This window comes from Saprolegnia diclina (genome assembly GCF_000281045.1).
Source record: "Saprolegnia diclina VS20 unplaced genomic scaffold supercont1.4, whole genome shotgun sequence".
Lineage (NCBI taxonomy): Eukaryota > Oomycota > Saprolegniomycetes > Saprolegniales > Saprolegniaceae > Saprolegnia > Saprolegnia diclina.
In genome coordinates, this window is record NW_008246071.1 from 66350 (window position 1) to 90853 (window position 24504).

The window sequence follows — 24504 nt, forward strand, 5'->3', positions numbered from 1 at the left end:
TCGACGAGGACCAGCGGGCGCCGTACGAGCCTCCGCGGGGCGAGTACATGTACACCAAGATGAACTACTTCCGGCGGCTACAGCAGGACTGGGTCCGCGTCTCACCACCGACCAAGCCGTCGCCGACCCATGGCATGTACCCGCCGCCCCATGTGTTGCCTGCCGCAGGTACTCCATCTCTGCCATCGCCTTGTATCCATGATGGCATGCGGCGTGTAGTTTTTGCGCGAGGCGACGCCAAAGAAGGCTTCCAGACCGTCCACGAGGCGCCGCCGCATCGCTACCAGAGCGGCTGGTCGACTGTCTTTTCGATCTGGAACACAATGATCGGGTCGACGCTCGTCGCGCTGCCGTACGGCTTCTCGTGCAGCGGTTTGTTGATCCTACTACACACAAGAGTCTCTCATCTCTCCATGTAGGGATCATCCTCGGCATTGGCATCGTCCTCCTCATGGGCGTCATCTGCTGCCACGCGTGCAACCTCGTCGTCACCTACGGCAAGGTACGCTCATGTTCACCTTGGGCCATCCAAGACACTCTGTATACAGGACTTTTCCGACTTTGGCGACCTCACGCAGTATCATTTCGGGCGGCGCGTCCAGCTCTTCGCGATGACCGTCTCGTTGCTCGTGCTTGTCGGCGCGTGCATCGCGTACCACGTGCTCATGAAGCAGTGCGCGTACGCAGTGTTTAGCGCGCTCTTGCATTGGTCAGGGCGATCGGACCTCGCCGCACACTGGACGCCGTCCGCCGCTGCCTTGTTGGTGCTCCTTCTCTTCCCCGTGACGAATCTCAAGCACTTTTCGACGCTCGTGTTTCTCAACTCGCTCGGCATTCCGTTTGTGCTGTTTACGATCGTATTCATCGTCTACCAGGGCGTCGACACGGTTGTCACCGGGCGGCTCGATGACGATATTGTCTTTGGCGGCAAGTCGACCTTTGGCATCCTCGGCGGCATCGTGACGCTCTCGTTCTTCATCCACAATGCGATCCAGCCCATCGTGCGGCACTGTGACCCGTCGCAGCGCCAGGTACATGTCGATTGTACAGCGACACTTGTCCACACATGCGTTTGATGTAGCGCCACGTGACAACGGCGTATACGCTCGTGGGGCTGAGCTACACGGCAGTCGGCGCACTTGGCTACATTGGGTTTCCCCACGGCCACATCCACCAGAACTTTCTCGACGCCTTCCCCATCACGTACATGCATTTTGCCGGCTCGAATGGTGCTCATGCAAGTTGTGCTAGCGATGTATTTGCGTTTAGCGCCCGGGCGTCGCTCTTACTGCAGCTGGCGACCGTGTACCCGCTTGTGCTTCTCATTGTGCGCACGCAGCTCTTCCACTTGGTCTTCCATACGGCGTGGCCTGGCCTTTTGCCCGTGGTGGGTCTCAACGTCATCGTCATGACGGTCACGACGCTCTTTGCTATCTACTACCCCAACTTCGGTGACGTCTTGCGCTTTACGGGCGCGATCGGCGGCTTTGTACTCATCTTTGGCGTCCCGATTGGCATCCACTTGAACGCACGCGTCGCCAAGCGCCACTTGACGAAGCGGTCGCTCGTTGTCTACGGCGCGATGGGCTGGATCGGCCTCGGGCTTCTTGTGCTGCAGTTTGTGCCCATGCAGCAATAGAATAAGACTCGTACCAATAAGAAAGAGTAGTCGTGCGTTTGATGCGCCTTGATGAGTCTGTCATGACGCAGCGATCCTCCTCGCAGCCAAGGTCCAAGATCGCTGAGTTGGTGTTGTCGGTAATCAGGACAATCACTCCCAGTTTGCCGTTTGCGTTTGCTTGCGACGATACGACGAGGACACTGACGAGCAGCTCTACATCATCGAGTACCTGCTGAACACCCGTCAGTTCAACTGCCAGCGCCAGTACCTCGTCCAGTGGCATGACCTTCTGCGGCACGAAGCGTCGTGGGAGCGCGAGCGCGACTAGACAGAAGTCAACGCTCGACCTTCGCTGCGCTGCGGTGCGCAGACTTTTCCGGGCCAACGCGCCGTCGTCGCAATACCGTTAATCAACGCTTCGCATTCAATACAAAAGTTCCTACCAGCTCACCCCGCAAGGGACCTGTTCTGCGCACCCATAGGTCGCGCTCAGGTCGGAGCGGACCGCGCTCGTCGCTCTGCTCCAGCATCATCTAGGCTCCGCGCATTAGCCGCGAGCCTGTCTGGACGCAAAGTGCACAGACGAGTGGAGCATCGCCGTCTTCGTATTTGGTAGCAATCGGTTACGATAGACTGCAAGAAATCACTTTTTAATAAATATGGTCGATTTCTCGGGCTTGACAAGCACCATTTCCTGTCAGGTTGAAATGTGTGCTCGACACTGCAACCTAGTAGTGACGAGACCCAGATTCACGCCGCCATCGCCTCCAACGACTCGCTTCTCGCGACTCTGCAGCAGCCAACTCGAGCTACTTTGTGGTCGAATGGACCGCCGCACTCGACGGACGACTTGGATTCGGTCGCCTCGTCCGAGATGAAGCCGCTTGCAGAGCCATCGACTTGCGTTTCACCGACTTGCCCCATCAACAGCGTCCGCCAACTCGTCAACGCCTCCTCCAACTGCAACAGCAAGGACGATGCAACGTGCCAGACGCATTGGATGTACAACAACTAGAAACAAGATCTTATAATACGATAATCAAATAAAAATCAACAACTAATGTGATGATGCAGTGCAAAAGTCTGACCCGCGTCTATGCAAGGACCCGCGACGTAGTGTATCAAGATATCAAGTCTAGCCATAGCGACGACTCCATATCTATTTCGGGCGATGCGCTGAGCATGGCGACGCCACGTACGACAGCGACGACGACGGTCGAGAGCGCTGAAGCCAAAGGGGTCGCGGCGCTGTGCGCTGACGCACGCGCGCTGGCTGTCAAGGGCGTCCTCAAGGCCAAGGCCGGCGACAATCTCAGCGCCATCGCGCTCTTCGAAGCCAGCATTGATGTACCAGTCCACGTTCTCTTCTTCGTGTCAGCCAAGCACTCGTAGATGGATCCCGACAGCTGGATCTTGTGGAAGCACTTGGCCATGGCGCAGTTTGATCTCTGGCGCTACACGGCGACACTGCCACCGACAAATGACGGCGTCGCCTTTCTCGAGCGACACAAGACGTCGTCACGCGATGCCGCCAACGCCTTCTTGCAGGTACCTCAACGACGACCTGGTAACGACTAAGGGTCCTATGGTGCAGCGGGCCTACGACACGTTTATCGTTGCGATGGAGTACGCAGAGAACAAGACACACCCGGCGCTGCTTCTTCGGCTTGGGTTCTTGTACGTGGAGCTGCACGCGTACGAAGGGGCGCTCACCGTGTGCACGCTTCTCCTCGAGACGTGCCGGGACTACAAGCACAAGCCCGACGCCATCTTCCTTACGGCGGCTGTCGCGTCCATGCTGCAGCACCCGCTTCAGAGCAGCGAATATTTTTCCCACCTCCTCGAAGCACCGCCGTATGCGCTTGCGTCGTACCAGCTGCACCTGATAGCAGGTCTGTTGTCTCCTTGGTTACGTAGCCGAATGAAAAAGGAGGGTAGGTATGCAATGCGACAAGGACGCTGGCAACACCGAATCCCACGAGCGTGCACGTATCTTGTACGAAGCTGGCTACCAGCGTCTCTTGAGCGACTTCAGCGACGCCCGAGACGCGTCGCTGCCCGCGTCCGTCGCCACCGCCCTAACGCTCTACCAAACGTCGCGCAAAACCGAATCGGAGCGTCTCCAGCTCTGGATCGCCGATCCGGCGCTGTGGGAGGAGCTCGCTTGTGCTGTGTTTGCGGCCAACCATGCGACGGTGGCCGCGAGCGCGCTCGAGTACGCGATCGCACGGGGCGGCGGCAACAGCGCGTCGCTCTTGCTCGTGCTGGGCCGTGTCCACCTTCGACTCGGAAACAGTGCAGTCGCCCAAACCGCGCTCGAGCGAGCTCTGTACATGGAGTACTACTCGTCGCCCGCAACTCGGTACTACCTCGGCCTTCTGTGCCCGCCGTGGGCCGAATACTTTGCTGCCGAGACGCGCGGCGCGACGCAACTACAGCGGCTCTCCCGCGGCCACTGCGGACGCCGATATGCCCGCGCCTGCCGGGTACATTTCTTGTTTTTAACTATCCCAACTCGTTCTAACGCAAATGGAGTAGCATGCGCGCAGCCAGCGCTGGCAGCGGAAATGGTGCGTGCTCACGCTCTTCCATAGCAAGTGCCGCGCCGCCGCGCTCGCCGTCGCCGAACGCAAGGCGCGCGAACTCGCACGCGAGGCCGCCGCACGAGACACCATGTACGCGAACGACGTCTACCTCCTCTTGCAGCGGTTGAATGCCGCGGCCCGGCGCATCCAGAGCCTGTACCACATCCAAGAGGCCAAGAAGCTCAAAGCCCAACGGCGCGACTGGGCCGCCAAGCACCGGCAACTGCTCGAGCGCGTGCTGCGCCATGGCAACGAGCGCTGGGTGCAAGCGTGTTTTGCATCTTGCGCTGCGTATGTGCAGCTCACACGAATCGAAAAGGAGGCGGCCGCCCTCATGCTCCAGAGCAACGTGCGTCTCTGGCTCGCGCGTCGCCGGTTTCTTGCGGCCAAGGCCAAGGAAGCCAGCCACCGACGCCTCGTAGCGCTCTTTCTTGGGCAGCGCAGTGCACAGCGACGGCGCAATACGTTTCTCGCGTGGTACTCGATGCACACGCACGTGCGCGCACTGAAGCGAGCAAGTGCAAGTCGACTCCAGAGCTGGTGGCGCGGACGCCGTGCGCTCTGGGAGTTCCGACTTGCCATGGCCCACCGACGCCGCGTGCTCAACCACGTCGAGGCGCTGGTTCTCGGGCGCCACGCCCACTGGCGCCTGCAGTGCTTTCGGCACTGGGCAACGTATCTCGCCACGCGCATGGTTCTCAAGCACCGGTGCGCCACGCGGATCCAGCGACGCGTGCGCGGTCTTCTTGGTCGCAAGCGCGCGCGCAGACTCCGTGGTCGGCACGTCTACTGCGAGCGCATGGTGATGCACATGCAGCGCACAACGGCGTCGCGTCTCATTGAGCGCGTACTTCACATGTGGCTGCTCTACCTCGAGCTGCGGGCGCGGGAGAAAGATCTGGCCGCGACTTTGATTCAACGCTGCGTGCGCGGCCACTTGACGCGGCGCCAGTACCGGTTCGAGCGCGAGTACCACCAAATCTACTACCCGAACGTGCTCTCAACGCTACCTTTGGTCATGGTACCGCTGCGGCTTGTCTTTTTGGCGTGGAAGACTGCCCGCCGGTACCGGAGCGAAACCCAATCGCGCGCAGCCCACTGCATTCAGCGCGCGTACCGCCATAGCTTGCACCAACGGCGCGGTCGGCAGCTGCGCCACCGCCTCCAACGACAGCACGCGATTCTTCTCTCGCTCCAGCGAACGTTCTACGGCATTGCCAAGCAGTTTTTCGACGTCTTGCGAACGCTGCGCCAAGCGACAAGCGGCAAGCGCCATGCAGCGGCAGTGGTGCTGCAGCGGTCGCTCCGCGGCTGGCTCGCGCGGCGCGTCGTCAAGCGCTTGGCTGCGCAGCACGTGGCGTCGCGATCACTCATGGCACGCGTCGTCAACCACCGGTCGCGACAGTGGAAGGAGCGCGTTTTGACCGACTGGAAGGCGCTTTTGCGAGCGAGTCGGGAGAAGAAGTGCGACGCCGTCGTCCGCATTCAGCGACGGTACAGAGCGCTGGTCGCCATGCGCCGCGCCCGCACCGTGATGGACAAGAAGGCGCGACAGCTGCGGCTCCTCGAGCAGGCGACCGCGAAACCCATTGCGCGCTGCTTTCAGCAGTGGGCGTCGATTCTCATCTCGAACGCCGTCGACGCGCTCCAGTCGCTCGCCGCGTCACCGCTCCAGCGCATGAAGGAGCTCGAGCGCGCGCAAACGTCAACCACGCTGCCATCGCAGCGCGAGGTTGAGTGTTTTTCGTTTTGAGATTGAGATTCATGTTCGCAATCGAGAGTAGACGAACGCGGTCCCGACCATGCTCTTCTTTCACGTGCTGACGCGCGTGCGCAACACAGGGCTCTGCCACCTCCCGCCAGCGTACGCTCCATACATGCAATTTACGATGAGGCGAGTTTGGATGATGCAGACACGGCTTTGACGTCACGCAGCTTCGCCAGCTCTTCAGCCTCGCAACGTCCGTCATCTCGGACGGCGGTCCTGCCCTGTACGTCATATGCGCAAACCCATGTACGTGAACGAGGCGACGTCGTAGGCAGCTGTCGACGGGGCAAGCAATCGTCGACGCGCTGTACCTCTCGAGCGCCAGTCCCGTGACCAAGCTCATTCTGTACAACCATACGCTGCTCGACCTTGTCAAGCTCAGTCGGTGCCTCTCGTTCCCAACGCACCACATACAGTCGCTCGTGCTTGGCGGCACCAAGCTCTCGACGCGCCACGTGACCGCGCTGGCGCTGGCCTTGCTGCCAGGCCAGAGCCAGCTCGAGCAGCTCGTGCTCGAATCGTGCAGCCTCGGTATCGGTGAAGCCCGCCGCTTGTGTGTCACGCTCTGTGTAGGCAACGGCAGCGGCGCGGTCCTCGCACGAGCGCTCTGCGCCAACAAGACGCTGTGGAAGCTCGACCTCAGTCGCAACCACCTCTCGGACCCCGTGTGCCGGGAATTCGCCACGCTCCTACTCGAGAATGGCCGCCTCCAGGTACGGACCACTTGCCTCGGTCTTGCTCATGCAGGATCATCCTAGGTGCTGAGCTTGAACGCCAACGATATCTCGGACGTTGGTGTGCTTGGCGCGTTCGTTCCTGCGCTGCGCAACCTCCCATCGGCGTCGCTGCTCGAGTCCATGCAGCTCCAGAGCAACCGACGCATTACCAAGCGCGGTGCGGCCGAGGTCCTGCGCGCGGCTACGCTCGGCTCGCGCCGCCTCTGCGTCGATACTTGAGGCCACGCGAAATGGGTGTTAAGTTATGACTGATTCAGACAGTAGAAGCGACAGTGCGTCTTCTCTACGTGCGTTTGGTCAAGGCGGCCGAGATCTTGAGGTGCGCGGTGAAGCCCGGGAGCACGGCGCCGTCGAGGTCGCGCACCGCGCGGTCGACATCTGCCGCGTTCTTGAGCGCGACAAAGCCAAAGCCGCGCTGCGTGATGCGGATGTAGTCGTACGTAAAGTCGGCAAAGAGCCGCGCGAGGTCCGACCGGTTGGCTTCGCTCGGGAGGTTGCCCACGTACACGTCAAACTGGTTGTTGTGCGGCATGCGCATGTCGGGCCCTGGCATATTGTACCTACATGAGACCATGTCCATGAGCACCTTCCTACTTGAAAGCAAGAGGCGATGTCTACCGCGGCGGCGGGCGGGCGGGCGTCGCGGCCATGTCCGTGTGGCCCCACCATACGTTGTGCAAGATAACGACTTCGGGGTTGCCGTACTCGTCCTTCGTCGGCACGTTGAGCACGAGGTCGTCGCCTTCGCGGAGCGGGATCTCGTGCTTGAACTCGTCGACAAACACCTCGTCCACGAAGAGCGCAAAGCCGGACGGTGTGATCGTGATGCGCAGCATGAAGCGGAACGGCGTTGGGTTCCCAAAGACGAGCGGGCATCGCTGGACGATGTGCGCAGTGCCCCACCGGCCCTCGACGAAGCTGTTGAGGAGGATCTGGCCGCCACGCATCTTGCGCGGGTTCAAGTGGCACACGATCGTACCGTCGGTCGTCGCGAGGTTCAATACGAAGCGGCACGACGAAGGCGGGATCGTGCCGTTGACGACCAGTGTGTTGTTGGTGCGGAAGACAACTGCGGGCAGCGTCACGGCCAGTGGCTCGTCGCGGTGCGACGCCCACTCGTCGGTGCGCAGAAAGCTCTCGGGGGGCAGCTGGATGCCGCGGCCGTTCCCAAGTCGCATCTCGCCCGTGACCGTGTTGATGACATTACCGGGCTCGGCCACAGGCGGCGCCGCCATGCGCGCCCGCTTCAGTGGTGCGGCCGCGCCCGACGCCGACGGCTTCAAGAGGTCGGCCAGCGGGTTCGTGCGCTTCACGGGCGCCGTTTTCAGCGCGGCCTTGCTCATCTGGCTCGTCTGCTGCTTGGCCTTGGCGGCCATGACGGCCTTGACACGCTCAATGGCCGAGAGGTTCGAGTGCACGCCGGGGCTCACGCTGGTTGGCGCATGCGGCGTCGCCGGTGCGAGCGGCGCGGCCACGGTCAGCGGCTCGCTGTGCGCCGACGCGTCTGCCGACGTGTGCAGCTTGGCGATGTCATCGTACAACTTCTGGAGCAGGATCTCTTGCTGCGTGAGGAAGAGCCCGTCGTGCGCCTGGAGTCGCTGCGGCTCGTCGTCACCCATTGTCGCCAAAATTCAAAAATACTATTGAGACTGCGTCCGGGCCAATAATATAATACCACATATTTAATTAGGAATAGATAAGGCTATATTGAGCTACGAAATTGAATAAAAAGATTGTGGCCTCGTGGATTCTATGATTCTCGAATTCAGAGCCGCTTGGATCATTATTTCATTTTGCGAGCGGAAGGGAACGACGCAGCATGCAGCTCACGGTCACGCACGAGGAGCATGTGCTCCAGGTCGAGGTCGACGCGGCCGACCCGATCGAGAACCTCAAGGCCATCATTGAGGCTGAGGTACGAGGTCATGCAGCAACCAGGCGCCCACCCGACCTCATCGACTAGATCAACCTGCCCATGGCCCATCAGATCTTGGTGCTGAACGGGCGACAAGTGAACCCCGAGCACACGGTAGCCTCTCACTACATTATGAGAAGTAATTGCTTAGGGTGGCGCTCTCTAGGTTGGCCAAGCAGGGATCCAGAACAACGACTTGATCCTTGTCATGACGCCGGCCGCGACAGCGCCGCCACCGGCTCCAGCGATGGGTTCGGCCCGACTTGGGGGACCTGCGACCCAAGCCCGTGCTGGTATGACCTTGCGAGACATTCCGGTGTGTACCCGTGTAGTTGACAGCAAAGGCTCATGATTTCTAGCCCAATTGCTCGGCGGAACAGCTAATTGAGATCATGCGCTTGAATCCGCAGTTGCTACCACAGGTATTAACCTACAGCGTTCCTCATCTATCACGAACGCACAATGTTGTAGGTGGAGAGCGGAAACGCGCCCATGGCCGCGGCCATCCGGGTCAACAATGTCTCGGTACGACGAGGATACGGCCCCGTGATGGCTTGTATGGCTTGTACGACCAAAGGTGTAGGAAGTGCGCATGCTCTTGATGAAGCAATACATGGAAGCCGCTAGCCGCAAGTACCAAGAGGAACAAGAGGTAGGCAGCGAGGCCAACATGCAGGGACCCAAAGAGCCATACTTCCGTAGCTCATTGCTCTCAATGCCAATCCGTTCTCGGAAGAAGCGCAAGCCAAGATCGAAGAAGCTATTCGGCTCGGGAACGTCCAACAGAACATGGAGATCGCCATGGAAGAGATGCCCGAGGCTTTTGGCCGCGTCTCGATGCTGTACATTCCGACTGTAGTCAATGGCACGCCCGTCAAAGCCTTCGTCGACTCGGGCGCTCAGTCGACCATCATGTCATCGGTACTATCGAGTCTACCTTCTCAGGTCGCTGACGATATCTCCATAGAGCTGTGCGGAGCGCTGCGGCATCATGCGTCTCGTCGATCGGCGCTACGCCGGGCAGGTGCGTCTGCCCATCGACTTGCACGTTCTTGACGCGTTGCGGTCCAGGCGGTCGGCGTCGGGACGGCCAAGATCATTGGTCGCGTGCACATGGCCGAGCTCAAGATTGGCTCGATCTTTTACAACTGTAGCTTTACGATCCTCGACCAGCAGGTTGCATTGCCAACAGGATGCGTCCGACTGAATCGGTGTGTAGGGCGTCGACTTTCTCTTTGGCTTGGATATGCTCAAGCGCCACCAGTGCTGCATCGATCTGCACCGAAACCTCTTGGTCTTGCGCGACCCGACCGGTGGTTCGCACGAAGTGTCGTTCTTGCCCGAGCACGTACGGCCTTTTTCTCAATAAGTTCGCAGTCGAAAGTTTGTCGCAGGAAATTCCAGTGAGCGCACACGACGCGCCGCCAACAACGCCGTTGCCATCGACGCCGACGCCGGCCCCGTCGACTCCATCGGCGACGACACCTGGTCTATCGCCAAACCAGGCGGCCAAAGTTGCTCAACTGGTTGCCTTTGGCTTCCCAGAGGGACCGGTACGGCGCATGTTCGGTGTAACTGTGTCTGACGCTCCGTTAGGCGCTTCAAGCGCTCCAGTCGTGCAAGTGGAACGTCGACATTGCTGCCGGCCTCCTCTTTGAAAACTAGCGGGCTGTGTATAAAGCATAGCACACATGTTACAATAACCGCAGTACATACTAGCAACGGCTCTCGACGCCGGCCATCGATTGGGAGCGGTATTAGCTCCTGGATCGAAGCACAATTTGCCACCACATTCGTCGGTTCAGCACCCTCGTCAAAAGCGCAAATTTTAGGACTTAGTCGAATTTTACTGCGACGGAAACGTGGCGACGACGGCCTCGATGTGGCGCAAGGGGCAGAGCACGTCGTCGACGCCTCCAAAACAGACGTCATTGCCGTCAAAGTTGGCCTTGACGAACCAGTCGCCGGTCGACTTGGAGCGGTGGAGCTCAAAGGTCAAGATCGAGCCGTACTCGGGCACCAGGAACGGTACGTTCGGGCGGTGCAGCTCAAACGCGTGGAGAAGGCCGCAGAGCGTGTCGTCGTGCGCCGACAAGAGCGTGAGCTTGTGGCGGCTCGTGCCCTGCACCAGGTAGCATCGTGAGAAGCGCCATTATGATCGCATATGAGTACCTGGACGGCGTCCGCGAGGTAGCTGTATGCTTCGTGGACCCCGCGGCCAAAGGCTTTGGCAAGGAACGAATGGTCCGAGAGGTGCGCGTGCCACTCCCACGCGTTGTGGAGAATCGACTGCTGCACGACGTCGAGCGACATGCCGGGCGGGAACGGGAACCCGTGGGCTTCTCGGCACACGAGGATCTCGCGCACTATAGTCGTACGATATCAGAGGCCATTTAGCAACGAGAAGAGCGCACAGAAGGACCACTGGACGTCTTCGCCGTCGGCAAGGCCCACGAGCGCATGCACCTCCTTCTCGAGCGCGTCAATGTCCTTGATCGGCGACTCGTGCCGGCGCGCCTTGAGCTTGGTCGAGAGATGGTGGTAGTCCATGTGGTGGCCAAGCGACAAAGGGCACGTCGGGTGCAAGTGAATCTCGAACGCCGGCCCCTTGACGGCGTCGTAGAGCTCGGGAAACATACCGTGGAGAACGCTCTGGCCTGACTGGATCGTGCGCACGACGTTGGTCGACCGCACGTACACGTCGTCGACGGTCGGCGACGGAAGAAACGCGCGGTAGCGCTCGCGGAGACCACGGCCCTTGCCAATCATTTGGTCGACGCCTCGCGCTGTGAGGTACCCGTTGGGCCACGCACCGCCAATGAGCGGCGCCAACGTCGGCGCGGGCTCGCCCTTCATAAGGCCTGCGCGCCTGGCTGTCGCGTCAAGCACTTGGATCTGGTCGGGTGTCGCGAGGCGAGCGCCCCAGTAGTCGCGCTCCGCGTCGTCCATGTTGATGGCCGTGCCAAGCGTGGGCAGGATCGGCGACCGGTCGCCGTGGCGGAAGGCGACGAGGACGTGGCGCAGCTCGAGGTCGACCGACATGTTGCAGTTGCTGTTGTGGGAACAAGGTCGAATTCAGAATGGCGACCCTGCAAGGTGTGTAATCACTACCTGCAGTGACACGCCGCATCCGGATGTCCGCATACGTATGCGCGACGTTGATTGGTCGAAAAGACCGTGCGGTGGACCAATGAGCGCAGTGGCAGAATCGAAACATCGGAAGAAAGGGACGCGATGGGCGGTGGCATGAAGTTCCTCAACCTCAAGGGGTGGCACCCTTCGAACAAGACCAACCAGAAGCGCATCTGGATCGCCGAGCAGAAGGCGCAGGCCAAGGTCGACGCCGAGAAGGACGCGGCCAACGAAATCAAGAAGGACGCGGAGCTCCTTCGCTTCCAGCAGGTCGACCTTGCCCGATGATGCTGGCAGAACCTCTCATGGCCCACGCAGATTGCAGCCTCCAAGGGTGACGTCGATGCGCACAAGCGCATTGACTCGCAGAAGGTCTCGTTCATGTACCAGCCGCCGCCGGGGCTCCAAAAGATCAACGAAAAGGTCGACGCGGGCGAGGCCGACGACGCCGTCCTGGCCTTTCGCAGCAAGATCGAAAAGAAGGCTGCGGCCAAGGATGCGTCCAAGTCGCAGCGTAACCTCGAGCGATACGTCGGGCGTCGGCCCAATGAAGCCATCTCCATCAAGGATCAAGTTGGTACTGTTCTATTATCCATCGGCGATGTTCGCCCTTGACATCCTGTGCCATATGCTTGTAGAGCGCTTTCCCATGCTCAAGGATGCACCCGTCGAAGGCGAGTACACGGGCAACATCCGCGTCAACTTTCAACCCGTCGGTGTCAAGCTCCGGAACGTCAAGTGCATCCGCTGCGGCGAGTGGGGCCATCAGTCGGGCGACCGCGAGTGCAGTCTTCGCGAGTTCAATCCCCTCGGTAGCCATCCTTTCTATTCACAACAGCAAATAACGTTTGTGCATAGATGCTGCTCGGCAAGCCATGGAAGACCCGATGCAGCTCATCCAAAAGGTCCCATTTGGCTGCAAAAACAGGCGCCTCACGGTATGCGTAGATGAACGCGTCGCGCAAGAACGACCTTGTGATGAAGTCGCTCCCGCTCGAGATGCGCACCGAGCTCTCGGGCGAGTTTGAGATCCTTCCGTCCGACGACGACGACGCCGCCGCCGGTAGCAACAGTCGTGGAATTGACTTTGACTGCACGCTTGAGTAGATCCCGAGCGCGCGTACCTTGCGTCGCTCTCGTCCAAAGAAAAGAAGAAGCTGCTCAAAAAGCTCAAGGAAGAGACGGGCGAGTCCTCGTAAGCTCGATATCGTCATCCTCTCACTCATGTTCATGACGTAGGAAGAAGCGCAAGCACAAGAGTGAGAAGAAGGCCAAGAAGGAGTCCAAGCGCCATCGACACTAACTGTACAAGATATGCGTGTACAGTACTACCATTACGCTGTCAGTCGGACGACCATCGCGTACTGGTTGGTGTGCACGGGGGCGAGGAGCGCAGCAGGGTCCACGGTCGCCTTGCGGCTCTGGAAGGGATTGAGCTGCGCCGAGATTGTATAGTGAAGGCGTCCACTGAGCGTCGTCGCGCTTGCCTCCAACGCCGTCAGGTCCCGGTGCAGATCGATGGCGCTGAAGCACGTGATAAGCAGCGGCTTGCGCGTCGCAAGGGCCATCGAGAGCGTCGGCGCCCAGAGCGAAGAGAGCGCAGGATGGCCCAGCCCTGGGTTGAAGAGCACAAATGCATTGGGCGACGGCGTCGACGGTGCCATCTCGTGGAAGAGCGAGCTGCTAAAACTCACGTGAACGGCATCGTCGCTGCTTTCGGGCGGAAGCTTCCGGAACACCGGAACGTGGTTGCCGACCATCTTGAGATGCACACGGTGTGGGTTCAAGACGCCCCACATGTGCTTGGGCATCGTCGCTTCGGCCCGGGCGCCCAGGACGTACAGTGCCACACGTTCCTCGCTGGCGGCGCATAGGTCTATATGTAGGATCGTGAGGCTCTCAAACCTCGTCGACACGCTACCTGGAAGGTAATGATGGAGCGTCATGGGGTACGAGTACGCAGCCGAGAGCAAGCGGATCGCTGCAGGATCACTCAGAGGCGCATCGATCGCCGCCAATAGTGCTTCCCAGGAGGCGTACGTGTCCGACCCTTTGTGCGCCGCCACTAGAGGGATAGCATCCTGCATGAGACGTGCATTGAAGAGAAGATGCGCAATATTCGTACGTCTCTTGATGGCATCGTGGAGCGCGGGCGATTTGGCCGCATCGGCGTCGTCCTTGAGCGTCAGGAGCTTGGCGTGGGCGCCAGCATGGTCCCTTTCCAGCGTCGCTGCACAGGCCGGCGAGCATGCGAGCACATCGCCGCCCTTGCTGCCACCGCAGATCGGGCACGGGAAGCTCCAGTACGTCGGCGGTTGCGAACTAAAGCCTCGTATCGCCGGCCATCGGCGGCGCCAGACTCGACCAAGCGCCATTGCACTCGACTGTGATCCAGATGTACACTATATTCAACGATTTACACTATTTGAATGATTTTACCTAGCCGTGAGCCGCAACTTGTCGGCGCGCGTGTGCAAGGTGGCCAACCGGTGACAACGTCGAGTGCACGTGCACAAGCAGTAGAGGTATCTATCGGCCACCAAAGGAATCCAAGACAAAGTGTTTGAGCTATAGCATCAAATGAGCGTTTCGACTATATGACACTATTTACTTGTAAAAAACGTAATAGTGTGTGTGCGGCAGACCCAAAGACGAAGCGATGGAGATTGCGGGCGAGGATGTCATCCGGCTCATGCAGCAGTTCCTGCGCGAGCACAAGCTGTACGAGACGCTGCACACGCTCCAGCGCGAGAGCCAAGTGACGCTGAACGCCGTCGACTCGGCGGATGCGCTCCTGAGTGACATCACCTTTGGCAAGTGGGACCGCGTTTTGCTGCAGACGCAGCACCTGCACCTGCCGACGCCCGTCATGGTCGACCTCTACGAGCAGATCGCGCTCGAGATGGCCGAGCTTGGCGAGTTTAGCGTTGCTAAGGAGCTTCTCACGTTGGCCGCGCCGCTCCAAGCGCTCAAGGAATCCGATATCACGCGCTTCAACCAGCTCGATCGCCTCACTGCACCACGGGCCACGTTCGACGCCAAAACGGCCTACGCCGGCGCGAGCAAGGAGACCAAGCGTGACGAGCTCGCGCATCGCATCAAGAAGCATGTGACGACGGTGCCGCCCTCGCGGCTCCTGACGCTCCTCGGGCAAGCGCTCAAGTTTCAGCAGCTCAGCGGCGTCCTCCCGTCCGAGCTCGATCTGTTCCAGAACGCGGCCAAGCGACTCAAGGTGGACCGCACGGAAGAGAAGATCCAGGCACCCCACGGCAAGATCAAGTTCAGCAAGGCGTCGTGCCCGCAGACGGCGCAGTTTAGCGCCGACGGTACACGATATATATATTCTCTTTTGCATGCTCATGACGCTGTGCAGGTAGCATGCTCATCACGGGCACGAAGGATGGGTTCGTCGAGGCATGGGACTTTGACAAGTGCGAGCTCAAGAAGGACCTCGAGTACCAAGCGCGGGTACGAGGCTGCACGCGTATGACGTCGCAGCCGACGCAATGCTAGGACGACTTTATGATGCACGAAGTGGGCGTGTCGGCCGAGGCGTTTAGCCGCGACGGCGATCTCCTCGCGACGGCCAGTGTGGACGGCAAGGTCAAGGTGTGGAAGATCTCGACCGGGCAGTGCCTCCGCCGCTTTGAACACGCGCACGGCAACAGTATTCACAGCATTTGCTTCTCGCGCGACGGCACCCAGCTCCTCACCTCGTCCTTCGACCAGCTCGTTCGGTACCAACCACTTCCTCCATGCTCCAGGCTTGCATCATGGATCCCGATATTAGGCTGCATGGGCTCAAGTCGGGCCAGACCCTCAAGGAGTTCCACGGCCACGACGGATACGTCAACCACGCGGTCTTTTCGTCTGATGCGTCCAAGGTCATCTCGGCCTCGTGCGACGGCACGCTCAAGGTACGCCACGTCATTTCGCAGCAGTTGTTCTATCGCACTGTCGTAGATCTGGGATGTCAAGAGCGCGTCGTGTGTGGCGACGATGCGCCCGCCGCACGCCGCCGCCGGTGTCGAGATGGACGTGCTCAGCGTGCTCACTGTACCGACGCTCAAGGACGCATTGTTGCTCTGCACCCGTTCCAAAGCGCTACATTTGATCAACTTCCACGGCGACTCGCTGCGTGCGTTTGTCGATCCGTTCGATGCGATCGAACCGAAGGGCGACTTTGTCGGCGCCGTGCTCTCGCCGAAAGGCACGTTCCTCTACGGCCTCACGGAGAAGGGCTACGTGCTCTGCTTTGCGCTCGCAAGCGGGACCCTCGAGCACGCGATGCAGGTCTGCAACGGCGAAGTCTTTGGCATCGCCCACCACCCGCACCGCAACGTGCTCGCGACGTACGGCAACGATGGCTACGTGCGTCTCTGGACCGCCGGGAGTTTGGATTAATTCATAAAGAGAACCGCAGCGGGCGACGCCTCTAGGAACATGGTGAAAACGATGGCTAGTGCAACGGGTCGGTGTACGGGCGACGGGGGGGCGTGTCTCGAGAGCGACCGACGCTGGCATCTCGAGATGATTGCCCGATGCGTCCGGTACCACCTCGGACATCTACATGAACCGATGCAGTCAGATCGATCCAGGCCAAGCTACGGTGGAATCGAAAACCATGGACAGCGTCGGAACTGCAAACGTCGGTGGCGTCGCTGGACGTGCGTCGGCGCCTAAGATGCAATAAGTATTGTCCACCACCGACGGGGCGTGTACGAGGAGGACTCTCGGCAGTTGTGCGTGCGTCTTGGAGCGCTGCGACGATGCCGTAGACCAGCGGGATCTGGTTGTAGCGCGGGTCTTCCGCAACTGCAAGCTGTGAGTATGTATATTGAGGCTACGAGGACGACGTACTGTGGAGCTCGTGGGCGAGGAAGCGGCGCTGGAATGGGCGCTCGAGTGGCTGGCCCGACTCGGGCAGGAAGACCGAGAGCGTGTGGCGATACCCGTTATACTCCAAGTACTCGCGGATAAGTTCGTTGATGATCAGGTTTTCGTTCGAGAGCTTGGGCTTCACGCCGCCCTACTTGACAATCAGTGCAAATGACGGCGTGGCGGCCTCACACCTCGTCCAAGGCTTGGAAGATCTCGGCGCGCAGCCGCGCTTTGATCGGACCCAGCGAGCCCCGCGCTTCGAGCGTCTCCTTAAGCGCTACGCCAGACCGTCGTCTGAGCTTCGTCGGGTCATACGTGGCAGCCTACCGTCCTTCAGGTCGCCCAGCGAGAGCGTCTCGTCCATGTTGCACTTTGATTTGAGATCCGGTTACCGTATCCGGAAGATCGCATAAAAGCCAACTACCTGTGCATCTTGGTCAGATCCCAACGTTGCCGATGGTCCGGACCCGAGCGATGACGCGGGCGCCCGACGTGGAGCTCACCGACGTCCAGCGCTACGAGGCCGCGCTTGCGCTCGTCAAGCCTCAGACGCTGGATCGACCGGCGCGGCCAAGAAGAAGCTGTGGCGCGGTCGGCTGGATCGACCGGCGCGGCCAAGAAGAAGCTGTGGCGCGGAACCGGAGCATCCGGTTAATCGCCTCTCATTATCCGGATTGTCAACAGCAACGAATTCTGGGTCCTTGCGTGGGTCGCGCCATTGCTTGGCAGCTTGCAAGACCCAAAGCTCTTGGGAAATAAAAGACGTTGGCTCAAAAGTGTGCGCTTCATTGTCCGAGTACGTTGAAGATGCTATTATAGGATGTTGGCGCAAGCGATTTCCACTTGGACCAGCAGGGACACATGACAAAGTCCCAGGACCAAGGTTCAAGCTGCGCAATCGTGTCGTCCTGCTTTGCGAGACGGCTCTCTGCATGGAAGAGATCTACCTGGAGCTGCTCGACAGGTTTCTTCATGGTGGCGTTGAAAGCGCATTTTGACATGGCTGTATTCAGTGGAATATAAACTACCCTTTCCCAAACGACGACTACACGGCTACACACCTCGCACTAGGACCATTCGGGCAAAAGAGATGGGAAGCAGAATCAAGAATAAAGTCTGCGATCTGTGCAGATCAAAGATCCTTTATGGTGAAGTGACGGGGCTCTCGAGCAAAATCCCTCTGGCATGCGCGTAGCGGTATCGAACGTGGCGCTTCTTGGCTTCAGTCTCAAACGTCTCGCTGTCAAGAGACGGCAGGACATGACGCGAGTGCTTCGCCCAAGGCCAAGTAGCTGTGCACGGACAGCGGAGCGCCACCGAGAGTAAGGCTGGAGCCAAAATGGCTCGTCGTGCGAGGAAGAGCAGCCGCCAGCGCCATGACAGCTGCGTCGTTAATGGAGTCGTCTTTAAAGAGGATCGATGTGGCGCCGCGATGGATCCAGTCGGGCGCTGCATCGACCAAGATTCGGCGGGTTGCAATCGAAGGACAGAAAACCGAGCATTCGATCCATGCGAGCTCGTCGAGGATGCGTAGTTGGGAGATGCTGGCTGCAAGCAATTCCCACATATTCGAGGTGCGCGTCATGCGGACAAACGTGACGCGCCGAAGCGTCGAAGGGAGCACCACAGTCGTTGGCGACGGCCCATCGAGGAATCCATCAACCAGTTCCATGTGTTCCAGCGCTGGAAGTGTCGACAGCGGGGGAAGAAGTTTGCAAAAGTCTTCGCTATCGCATTCGAGGCTGAGCGTGCGAAGCTTCGTGACGTCGAGGTGCTGCAGAAAGCGCACCAACACGGGCATGTCTTCTGGGTGCGTTGACACGCGTAAGCTTGTCAAACGAGAGAATGAGGGCGCGACGGCAAGGAGCGGCGCAAGGAGCCCGAGCCAAGGGAGACAAGCTCGAGACTCGAGAGTGCCGTGGTCTTGAGAAGCATCGGAACAAACGCTGGGTTCACCTCATCTTCGGTCGCAAAGAACGAAAAGGCCAAGTGCTCTGCGTGGCCCGACGATAACCAACGGTCCAGAGTCGCGAAGTCGAACTCGAAGATATAGCAATCGACGCTGATCGAGCGGACGCGGTGCGCCGGCGTCGTGACAGCCTCCATGATCTCTTCGGCTTCGGTCGCCTCTCTGACGTCGACAGCGACGAGGTTCGTACACTCACGCAGAACGTCGCAGAGGTCCGGATAGTTAAAGAGCGCGTCGTTTTCAACTTGCTTGTAGTGTGTGATCTTGGCGCTCCACAGACGAAGCCACTCGACGGCGTCGAGATCACTTAGTCGAGCAGCAAGCTAGGTCCCAGCGCTGGCGGGGAAAGATAAGCATCGCATCACCAGACCGGTGGCTGCAGATGTGATCACATCGAGGCGAAGCAGAGGCCAGAGCGCACCCAGAGGCTTTGGCTCCGTTGGCAGAACGTGATGTTGCGCGGCTTGTAGGAGCTCATGACGCGCGGCCAGCGCGATGCTGCGAGCCGACGCCGGGAGCACAGCGAGGAGGGCTTTCACGTCCTCGGCAGCAGGGACACACTGGACGATGACCACAAGGACGTGGTCGAGGTCCAGCACCGTCGACAAGGCCGCAGCTTGGCGCTTGTTGCTCATGCTGGATCGTTTGGTGTCCCGAAACTCTCCCTCCAATTCAATCTCAACACTATGAAACTCAATCGTGTATTTCTCAAAATCGGTGCAAAAACACAAACTTTGACGTTGGGTATCAAGTACAACGCTGTCGTCGCCACCGACGAGTTGTACAATAGCATTGCACAAAGCTCTCACCACGGATGCTCCTGGTCATGTGCAGCCGCAAGCATCCGATGTGGCTCCTGCAAAATGGCGCCAAATGTTCGTCGAGCGCCGGTGCAATCGAGTCAAGTGCGCTCAGGAGCAACGGCGACAGCTTGCGCCATGTGATGTGGCCAGTCCTGGGCATGCAGGCCAAGACATCGGTTTGGAAGATCATTGCGAGGTTCGAGACGCACGAGCTGCCGACACCGACCAACAATTTGGAACGCGGTGACGACGTCAAGGCTGATACCAAGGTGTCACTGAGCGAGATGTAGTCGGGCGCTGTAGAAAGAAAACGACCTCGACGTCAGGACAGCGCAGTAAGAACACATCAATTGGGGATAGCACCAGCGCAGACGTTGATCCCCTTTTACTGATGGCTTCGTACCACTTGAATGGTTGGGACCACACCGACGCCTTGTCGCCGACGATGTCAGATTTCCATTGCCTCCGACATCAACACTACGATGCAGATCCCCTTGCTCGCTATGCTGTGCGCCTTTGCGGTCGCTGGTGCTGCTCCAAACGACGCTGCACCGACCGATGGCGTGACCCCAAGCAACGATCCTCCAGCTCCAGCTGCCGAGGCCAACCCGAGCGGTGACGCCAAAGCCACTCCGAGCGACGAATGGGGCCGTGGCGGTGGTCGTGGCATGCATCGTGGCGGCGGCTGGGGTCATGGTCACTGGGGTCATGGTCGCTGGGGTCATGGTCGCTGGGGTCCCGGTCGTTGGGGACCTGGTCGTTGGGGTCCTGGTCGCTGGGGTCCAGGTGGCTGGGGTCCTGGTGGCTGGGGTCCTGGTGGCTGGGGTCCTGGTGGCTGGGGTCCTGGTGGCTGGTACCCCACATTGTGCGACCAGTGGGGCAACTGCGGTGGCGGCTGGTAGTCGTAATTTCCTCTCAACACGATTTTTTCCTTGAGCGCTTGAAATACTTGTGCTTTGCACAATTTAGAAAGCACGTCGTCTACTTTTTCGCTGTGTTTAGTACAGTGACAGCCGTTGAACCTATTTTATTGCAGCTTTCCATTGCTCTAGGTATCAATACTGTATTTATATAAACGGGTTGTGGATAGGGTTGTCTCGGATCGTACGCAGCATAATCGTACGAACAAGGGATCGTATATAAACCATAGTCGGACGGTACCACCTCTTTCAACTCTAGAAAACTACGCTGTCGGACTGGCGAGCGCAATGACGAGGCGACGTGCCTTCTTGGAGAACGTGGGGCGCGTCGTAGCATTGTCTACGGCCCACGGCAGGGCGACTTGAAGGCGGTAGATGCCGGGGACAACAAACTGCAGCACGTCGCTCGAGATATCCAGCGCCATGTCTTTCACCGATGAAAGAGCCGGCGTGTGGATTGTGAGCGTCATCTTTGCATTGTCCATGGTCGAGATCAGCTCGTAATGCGGTGTGGCTTCGGTCGTCCCACAAGGGGTTGTCTTGACTGCACTCTCTTCAATCGGGGGCACTGGTTCGAGCGTCTCTACTGCATTCTGGTACCGTGTCTGGTTCTGGTTTGCCTCAGAATCACTGGCGTCGTTTTGCTTGTCCTTGACGTCCTTGTTGACGTCAGCAGCTTCAATACGGTCCACCGGTGACGACCTTTTCTGTTGCAGAAGCTTGCAGCGGGCCGCTTGCTCCTTGGACAAGACCATGCCGCGAAAATAGTGCCGTCCGACCCGGTCAATGAGGTGGGTGTCGTCAACTTCGGCATCGAGGAGTGCTGCAAGGTGCTTGTCATCCCCGAGGGCGAGTGTTTGCTGCCGCGTCCGGTCACCGCCTTGGATCGCGTACACAAAGCTGTTGGCGCGACTCCACGCCGACTCGCGCTTGCCGTCTTCGTGCAAATGCGACGCCGCCGAGAACGGGTTGTCGCGCGGCAGATAGACCATGTTCGACCCGAGCACGCGCGTATGCACGGCAAACTCGCCGTTCATATCTACGAGGACATAGTATGGTAAGAAGCGTCCTGAGATGAGGTCAATGACAAGCACCAGCATAATCGTTCGCGCACGCAAAGATAGCGAGGAGGCCGGACGCGACGATGTCGTAGAGGTCGGGAAGCCAGCTCCAGAGCAAATCGTAGCGGCCCGACTCGACAAAGTTGCCAAAGCCCGTGTTGTACCCGATGACGACGGTCGTCGCGACGTCGACGTCGTGGCTTGCCAGGAAGCTGCCAGTTGTCCCACGATAGGCATGGGCAGTAACCCGGCTCCCGGCCGTACCACCATGAACGCTCAGTGAGACTTCGGGTCCGATGAACCAGACGTCAAAGGAGCGGTCTATACATGCCGATGTTCACACCCTGGCATTGCTGCCTCCGCCTATGCTACCTGGGTAAAAAGCCGAGATCTCCGCCCAATAGTTGGTGTGGGCCCAAATACGCTGCTCGGCCTTGACGGTCGCGCCAACAACGAGGATGGTGACAGTTCGCCCTGATGGCCAAGCTGCCTCGGCGTTGAGGAGCTTGGTCATGTACACCAACGTCATTGGGAACGAGAGCGCATCCAGAAACGACGGATCGCTCGTTGCCCACGGCAGCAAACTGGTCGCATGGCACTGCCCCAAATAGCCCTGCCAGCCGGTCGTCAATGGGGCCGTTGGCGCGGCGGCTCCATGGCGTCGTGGCAAGGCTGGAAATCGTTTGTGTTCGGTCCACCGAAACGAACCGCTGTACATACCTACACCAATGACGTGCATGTCACTGTGCCTCATAGAGGGGACAAATGTCGACTGCCCATACCGTCGCCGCGCTGATCGAGGGCGAGCTCGGGCTGCATGTTTCTCCAAATGCTCCGATGGGGATTTGTGGCCGCGACCTTTCAAGATCGGAACAAAGTGCAACTTGGATCTTGGCGTTTCATGGACGCTGGCCTTTCGCATCCGCCCTGTCGCGAAGCAGTGGATGCCATAGAAGGTGCATCCGCCCATCGCTGTCACCTCCGGCGGCATGTGTACGTAAGTCATTGGTAATAGCTCCATCTCGCTGCCAAAGGCGCCCAGGCCTCTGCAAGAGCCAAAGCAAGTCCGACGACGCCGGCGCCGTTACCCACCCATGTACCCGTAGCGCCAGCGACTTGGTGGCACTATGGCGCTGCCCATCTCCTAGCATATACACACCTCGGTCCGCTCGTCTTCGGCGTGTAATCTCGTTCCCTTGCGCTGGCCACGGCGGTCGACGCGCTCGAAGTTACGGGTGTCTTCGAGCCCACGTGGTTTTTCGCAACACCACGGCCGAATAATACTATACATATATTCTTTTCTTGCATACAAATGTCAAGCTGTCAGACGCGACATGGAATAAAAAGCCGCGTTTCTACACATGGCTTCGAACTTCGAGGGCCACTCATTTATACAGTGCGTAACTACTAAGTCTATACAAAGATTGACTGGAAATAAAATGCCGAGCAAATAAAATGTTGTGTGAAACCAGCTGGCAGCATACTGAGGCGAAGAGAAGGCTCGTGTGTAATCGCAGATTCAGTCGCCGGCAGCAGCAGAGTCACTTCGACTGCTACTCACCGAGCCGCTACGCCCACGCACGCGCTTGGTACCTGCCCGTCATCTCCCCATTGCTGGCACGCATGAATCGAACGCTCAGTCGGTCCAACTCGTCGCCGTCAGTCAACTACCTGCAGCGCAAATCCTCGGTGACGACGACGCCGACGGCCAAAGCCACCAGCGCCGGCCTCGCCAACTTCGCCAAGCTCACGTGCTCGATGAGCTACAAGAACCGAACGTCCATGTTCGTCGAAGGCTCGGGGCGCGACAGCGTGAGCCAAGTCGAGCTGCGCCCGACCGAGGACAAGTACATGCGCATGAGCACGGCTAGTACTTATTGCAGTAGCCGCGACAGCAACGCAAGCAGCCTCAGCACCATGGTGTCGACGCGCATGACATCCGAGAAGGTAGTCGCGCGCCCGTCCGTCGCGCTGCCCATCTCGACGATTGCTGAGAACCCGGACGCAACCGACGCTGAGATCAAGAAGATGCAGACCAAGCGCGCGCTTCGTCGCATGTGCCTCGAGATGAACCTCGCCGAGGCCGACGAAGACTCGGACGCCAAGGTCACGTCGGACGACGACGATGTGGACAGCGACGACGAGCTCGCCAAGAAGCTGCTCCAGCTCCAGCGCATTGACGACAGCGACGACGACGATGACGACGATATGATGCTCTCGGCGCCGGCGTACAAGAAGAAGACGAAGGAGTTCCAGCCCAGTGACACGGTCACCATTTCAAAAGCCGAGCTCCGCCAATTCCAGACGCGACTGAAGCAGCTGGAGGAGCTCTGCGCCGACCAAGCCGAGAAGCAGGCCGCGCTCGAGACGAACATTGAACGCGAGGTGCGCGCGCGGACGCGCCACCTGGAGGCGCAGGTGCAGGAGAAGATCGAGGAGCTCACGATGATGCGCGAGCTGGACATGGACAAGGAGATCGAGCGCCGGTTCACCGACTTTTCGCTTGCGACCGGACTCTCCAAGGAATCGGACCGCAAGACCAAATCCAAGTCGAAGAAATCCTTCTTCCACCGGCCGTCGACGCTTGCCGCGTCGGGCAACTCGGAGCTCGAGCAGTTCCGTGAGTTCCTCATGAACAACTCCAAGCGCATGAGCGAGCGGCTCCGCGAGACGGCACAGTTCAACGGCGACCTACCGGCCCACAACGCCGATGCGTACTACGAGGCGTCGCAGAATGAGCTCATCGAGATGCTCGAGAAGCTGCGCACGGTCGCGTATGACCAGGACGAGCAGCTCGAGCAGGCCAAGTACCTCATCAGCGTAGCGATTGCCAAGATTGAAGCGGCGGACGAAGTCGTCAACGAAGCCTTCGAAGAGCTCGGGAAGATGGACTCGCGCCTCGACCGCGCGAGCCAGGAAGTCCAGGAGCTGCGTCGGTCCACGATGAACCTCTCGATGCTCTCGTCGAGCTCGGCAGGGTCGCGGACGCCGTCGATACACTACCAACCACCGCCGCAGCCGCACTACGCAATGGCGTCCGGCGCGCCCCGGCGATAGACGTGGTATTTCTCTTTAACTTATAAAAGCAAGATTGTGAGTGCGCAGCTTGGTG

At 59.4% G+C, this 24504-nt stretch overlaps 13 protein-coding genes across 14 annotated transcripts; 7 read left to right on the forward strand and 6 right to left on the reverse strand.

Moving 5' to 3' along the window:
• On the forward strand, positions 1-1691 carry SDRG_01713 (hypothetical protein). Its single transcript, XM_008607253.1, has 6 exons — positions 1-168; positions 220-372; positions 420-502; positions 549-1031; positions 1082-1203; positions 1252-1691. The coding sequence occupies exons 1-6, from the start codon at positions 48-50 to the stop codon at positions 1637-1639; spliced, it is 1350 nt and encodes a 449-aa protein (XP_008605475.1). The 5' UTR covers positions 1-47; the 3' UTR covers positions 1640-1691.
• Positions 1692-2792: 1101 nt separating this feature from the next.
• SDRG_01714 (hypothetical protein) lies at positions 2793-7236 on the forward strand. Its single transcript, XM_008607254.1, has 10 exons — positions 2793-2968; positions 3014-3169; positions 3216-3513; positions 3560-4107; positions 4160-5938; positions 5991-6070; positions 6120-6197; positions 6246-6505; positions 6548-6687; positions 6733-7236. Exons 1-10 carry the CDS (start codon positions 2804-2806, stop codon positions 6928-6930), a joined length of 3702 nt encoding a protein of 1233 aa, XP_008605476.1. The 5' UTR covers positions 2793-2803; the 3' UTR covers positions 6931-7236.
• SDRG_01715 lies at positions 6927-8338 on the reverse strand (the record flags this gene model as incomplete). 2 transcript variants are annotated; one of them, XM_008607256.1, is made up of 2 exons in its annotated part: positions 7306-8338; positions 6927-7257 (listed from the first exon to the last, which is right to left on the reverse strand). In XM_008607256.1, the coding sequence occupies exon 1, from the start codon at positions 8328-8330 to the stop codon at positions 7326-7328; it is 1005 nt and encodes a 334-aa protein (XP_008605478.1). In that variant the 5' UTR covers positions 8331-8338. The 2 variants fall into 2 exon arrangements, with proteins under 2 accessions (XP_008605478.1, XP_008605477.1); XM_008607255.1 differs by having other exon boundaries at positions 6995-7271; positions 7330-8330.
• A 172-nt stretch (positions 8339-8510) lies between these two features.
• On the forward strand, positions 8511-10418 carry SDRG_01716 (hypothetical protein). The gene is made up of 12 exons (XM_008607257.1): positions 8511-8626; positions 8675-8740; positions 8793-8942; positions 8986-9048; positions 9098-9151; positions 9210-9278; positions 9329-9547; positions 9594-9650; positions 9698-9802; positions 9846-9974; positions 10021-10179; positions 10223-10418. The coding sequence occupies exons 1-12, from the start codon at positions 8531-8533 to the stop codon at positions 10289-10291; spliced, it is 1236 nt and encodes a 411-aa protein (XP_008605479.1). The 5' UTR covers positions 8511-8530; the 3' UTR covers positions 10292-10418.
• Positions 10297-11698, reverse strand: SDRG_01717 (hypothetical protein). Its single transcript, XM_008607258.1, has 3 exons — positions 11041-11698; positions 10799-10992; positions 10297-10748 (listed from the first exon to the last, which is right to left on the reverse strand). Exons 1-3 carry the CDS (start codon positions 11666-11668, stop codon positions 10473-10475), a joined length of 1098 nt encoding a protein of 365 aa, XP_008605480.1. The 5' UTR covers positions 11669-11698; the 3' UTR covers positions 10297-10472.
• Positions 11699-11834: 136 nt separating this feature from the next.
• On the forward strand, positions 11835-13115 carry SDRG_01718 (hypothetical protein). The gene is made up of 7 exons (XM_008607259.1): positions 11835-12028; positions 12077-12335; positions 12397-12570; positions 12617-12663; positions 12707-12821; positions 12866-12953; positions 12998-13115. The coding sequence occupies exons 1-7, from the start codon at positions 11861-11863 to the stop codon at positions 13059-13061; spliced, it is 915 nt and encodes a 304-aa protein (XP_008605481.1). The 5' UTR covers positions 11835-11860; the 3' UTR covers positions 13062-13115.
• Positions 13093-14133, reverse strand: SDRG_01719 (hypothetical protein; the record flags this gene model as incomplete). Its single annotated transcript, XM_008607260.1, has 3 exons — positions 13093-13634; positions 13680-13823; positions 13884-14133. The coding sequence occupies 3 exons, from the start codon at positions 14131-14133 to the stop codon at positions 13093-13095; spliced, it is 936 nt and encodes a 311-aa protein (XP_008605482.1).
• Positions 14134-14397: 264 nt separating this feature from the next.
• Positions 14398-16214, forward strand: SDRG_01720 (hypothetical protein). Its single transcript, XM_008607261.1, has 5 exons — positions 14398-15084; positions 15132-15226; positions 15272-15495; positions 15549-15675; positions 15722-16214. The coding sequence occupies exons 1-5, from the start codon at positions 14418-14420 to the stop codon at positions 16160-16162; spliced, it is 1554 nt and encodes a 517-aa protein (XP_008605483.1). The 5' UTR covers positions 14398-14417; the 3' UTR covers positions 16163-16214.
• On the reverse strand, positions 16159-17003 carry SDRG_01721 (hypothetical protein; the record flags this gene model as incomplete). The annotated part of the gene is made up of 7 exons (XM_008607262.1): positions 16159-16193; positions 16240-16324; positions 16382-16437; positions 16481-16573; positions 16619-16787; positions 16831-16916; positions 16967-17003. The coding sequence occupies 7 exons, from the start codon at positions 17001-17003 to the stop codon at positions 16159-16161; spliced, it is 561 nt and encodes a 186-aa protein (XP_008605484.1).
• Positions 17004-18472: 1469 nt separating this feature from the next.
• SDRG_01722 (hypothetical protein) lies at positions 18473-19243 on the reverse strand (the record flags this gene model as incomplete). Its single annotated transcript, XM_008607263.1, has 2 exons — positions 18473-18931; positions 18974-19243. The coding sequence occupies 2 exons, from the start codon at positions 19241-19243 to the stop codon at positions 18473-18475; spliced, it is 729 nt and encodes a 242-aa protein (XP_008605485.1).
• A 179-nt stretch (positions 19244-19422) lies between these two features.
• On the forward strand, positions 19423-19701 carry SDRG_01723 (hypothetical protein; the record flags this gene model as incomplete). Its single annotated transcript, XM_008607264.1, has 1 exon — positions 19423-19701. The coding sequence occupies one exon, from the start codon at positions 19423-19425 to the stop codon at positions 19699-19701; it is 279 nt and encodes a 92-aa protein (XP_008605486.1).
• A 741-nt stretch (positions 19702-20442) lies between these two features.
• SDRG_01724 (hypothetical protein) lies at positions 20443-22418 on the reverse strand. The gene is made up of 4 exons (XM_008607265.1): positions 22175-22418; positions 21765-22112; positions 21426-21713; positions 20443-21370 (listed from the first exon to the last, which is right to left on the reverse strand). Exons 1-4 carry the CDS (start codon positions 22209-22211, stop codon positions 20595-20597), a joined length of 1449 nt encoding a protein of 482 aa, XP_008605487.1. The 5' UTR covers positions 22212-22418; the 3' UTR covers positions 20443-20594.
• A 480-nt stretch (positions 22419-22898) lies between these two features.
• Positions 22899-24496, forward strand: SDRG_01725 (hypothetical protein). The gene has a single exon (XM_008607266.1). It carries the CDS (start codon positions 23016-23018, stop codon positions 24447-24449), a length of 1434 nt encoding a protein of 477 aa, XP_008605488.1. The 5' UTR covers positions 22899-23015; the 3' UTR covers positions 24450-24496.
• The last annotated feature ends 8 nt before the right edge of the window (positions 24497-24504 follow it).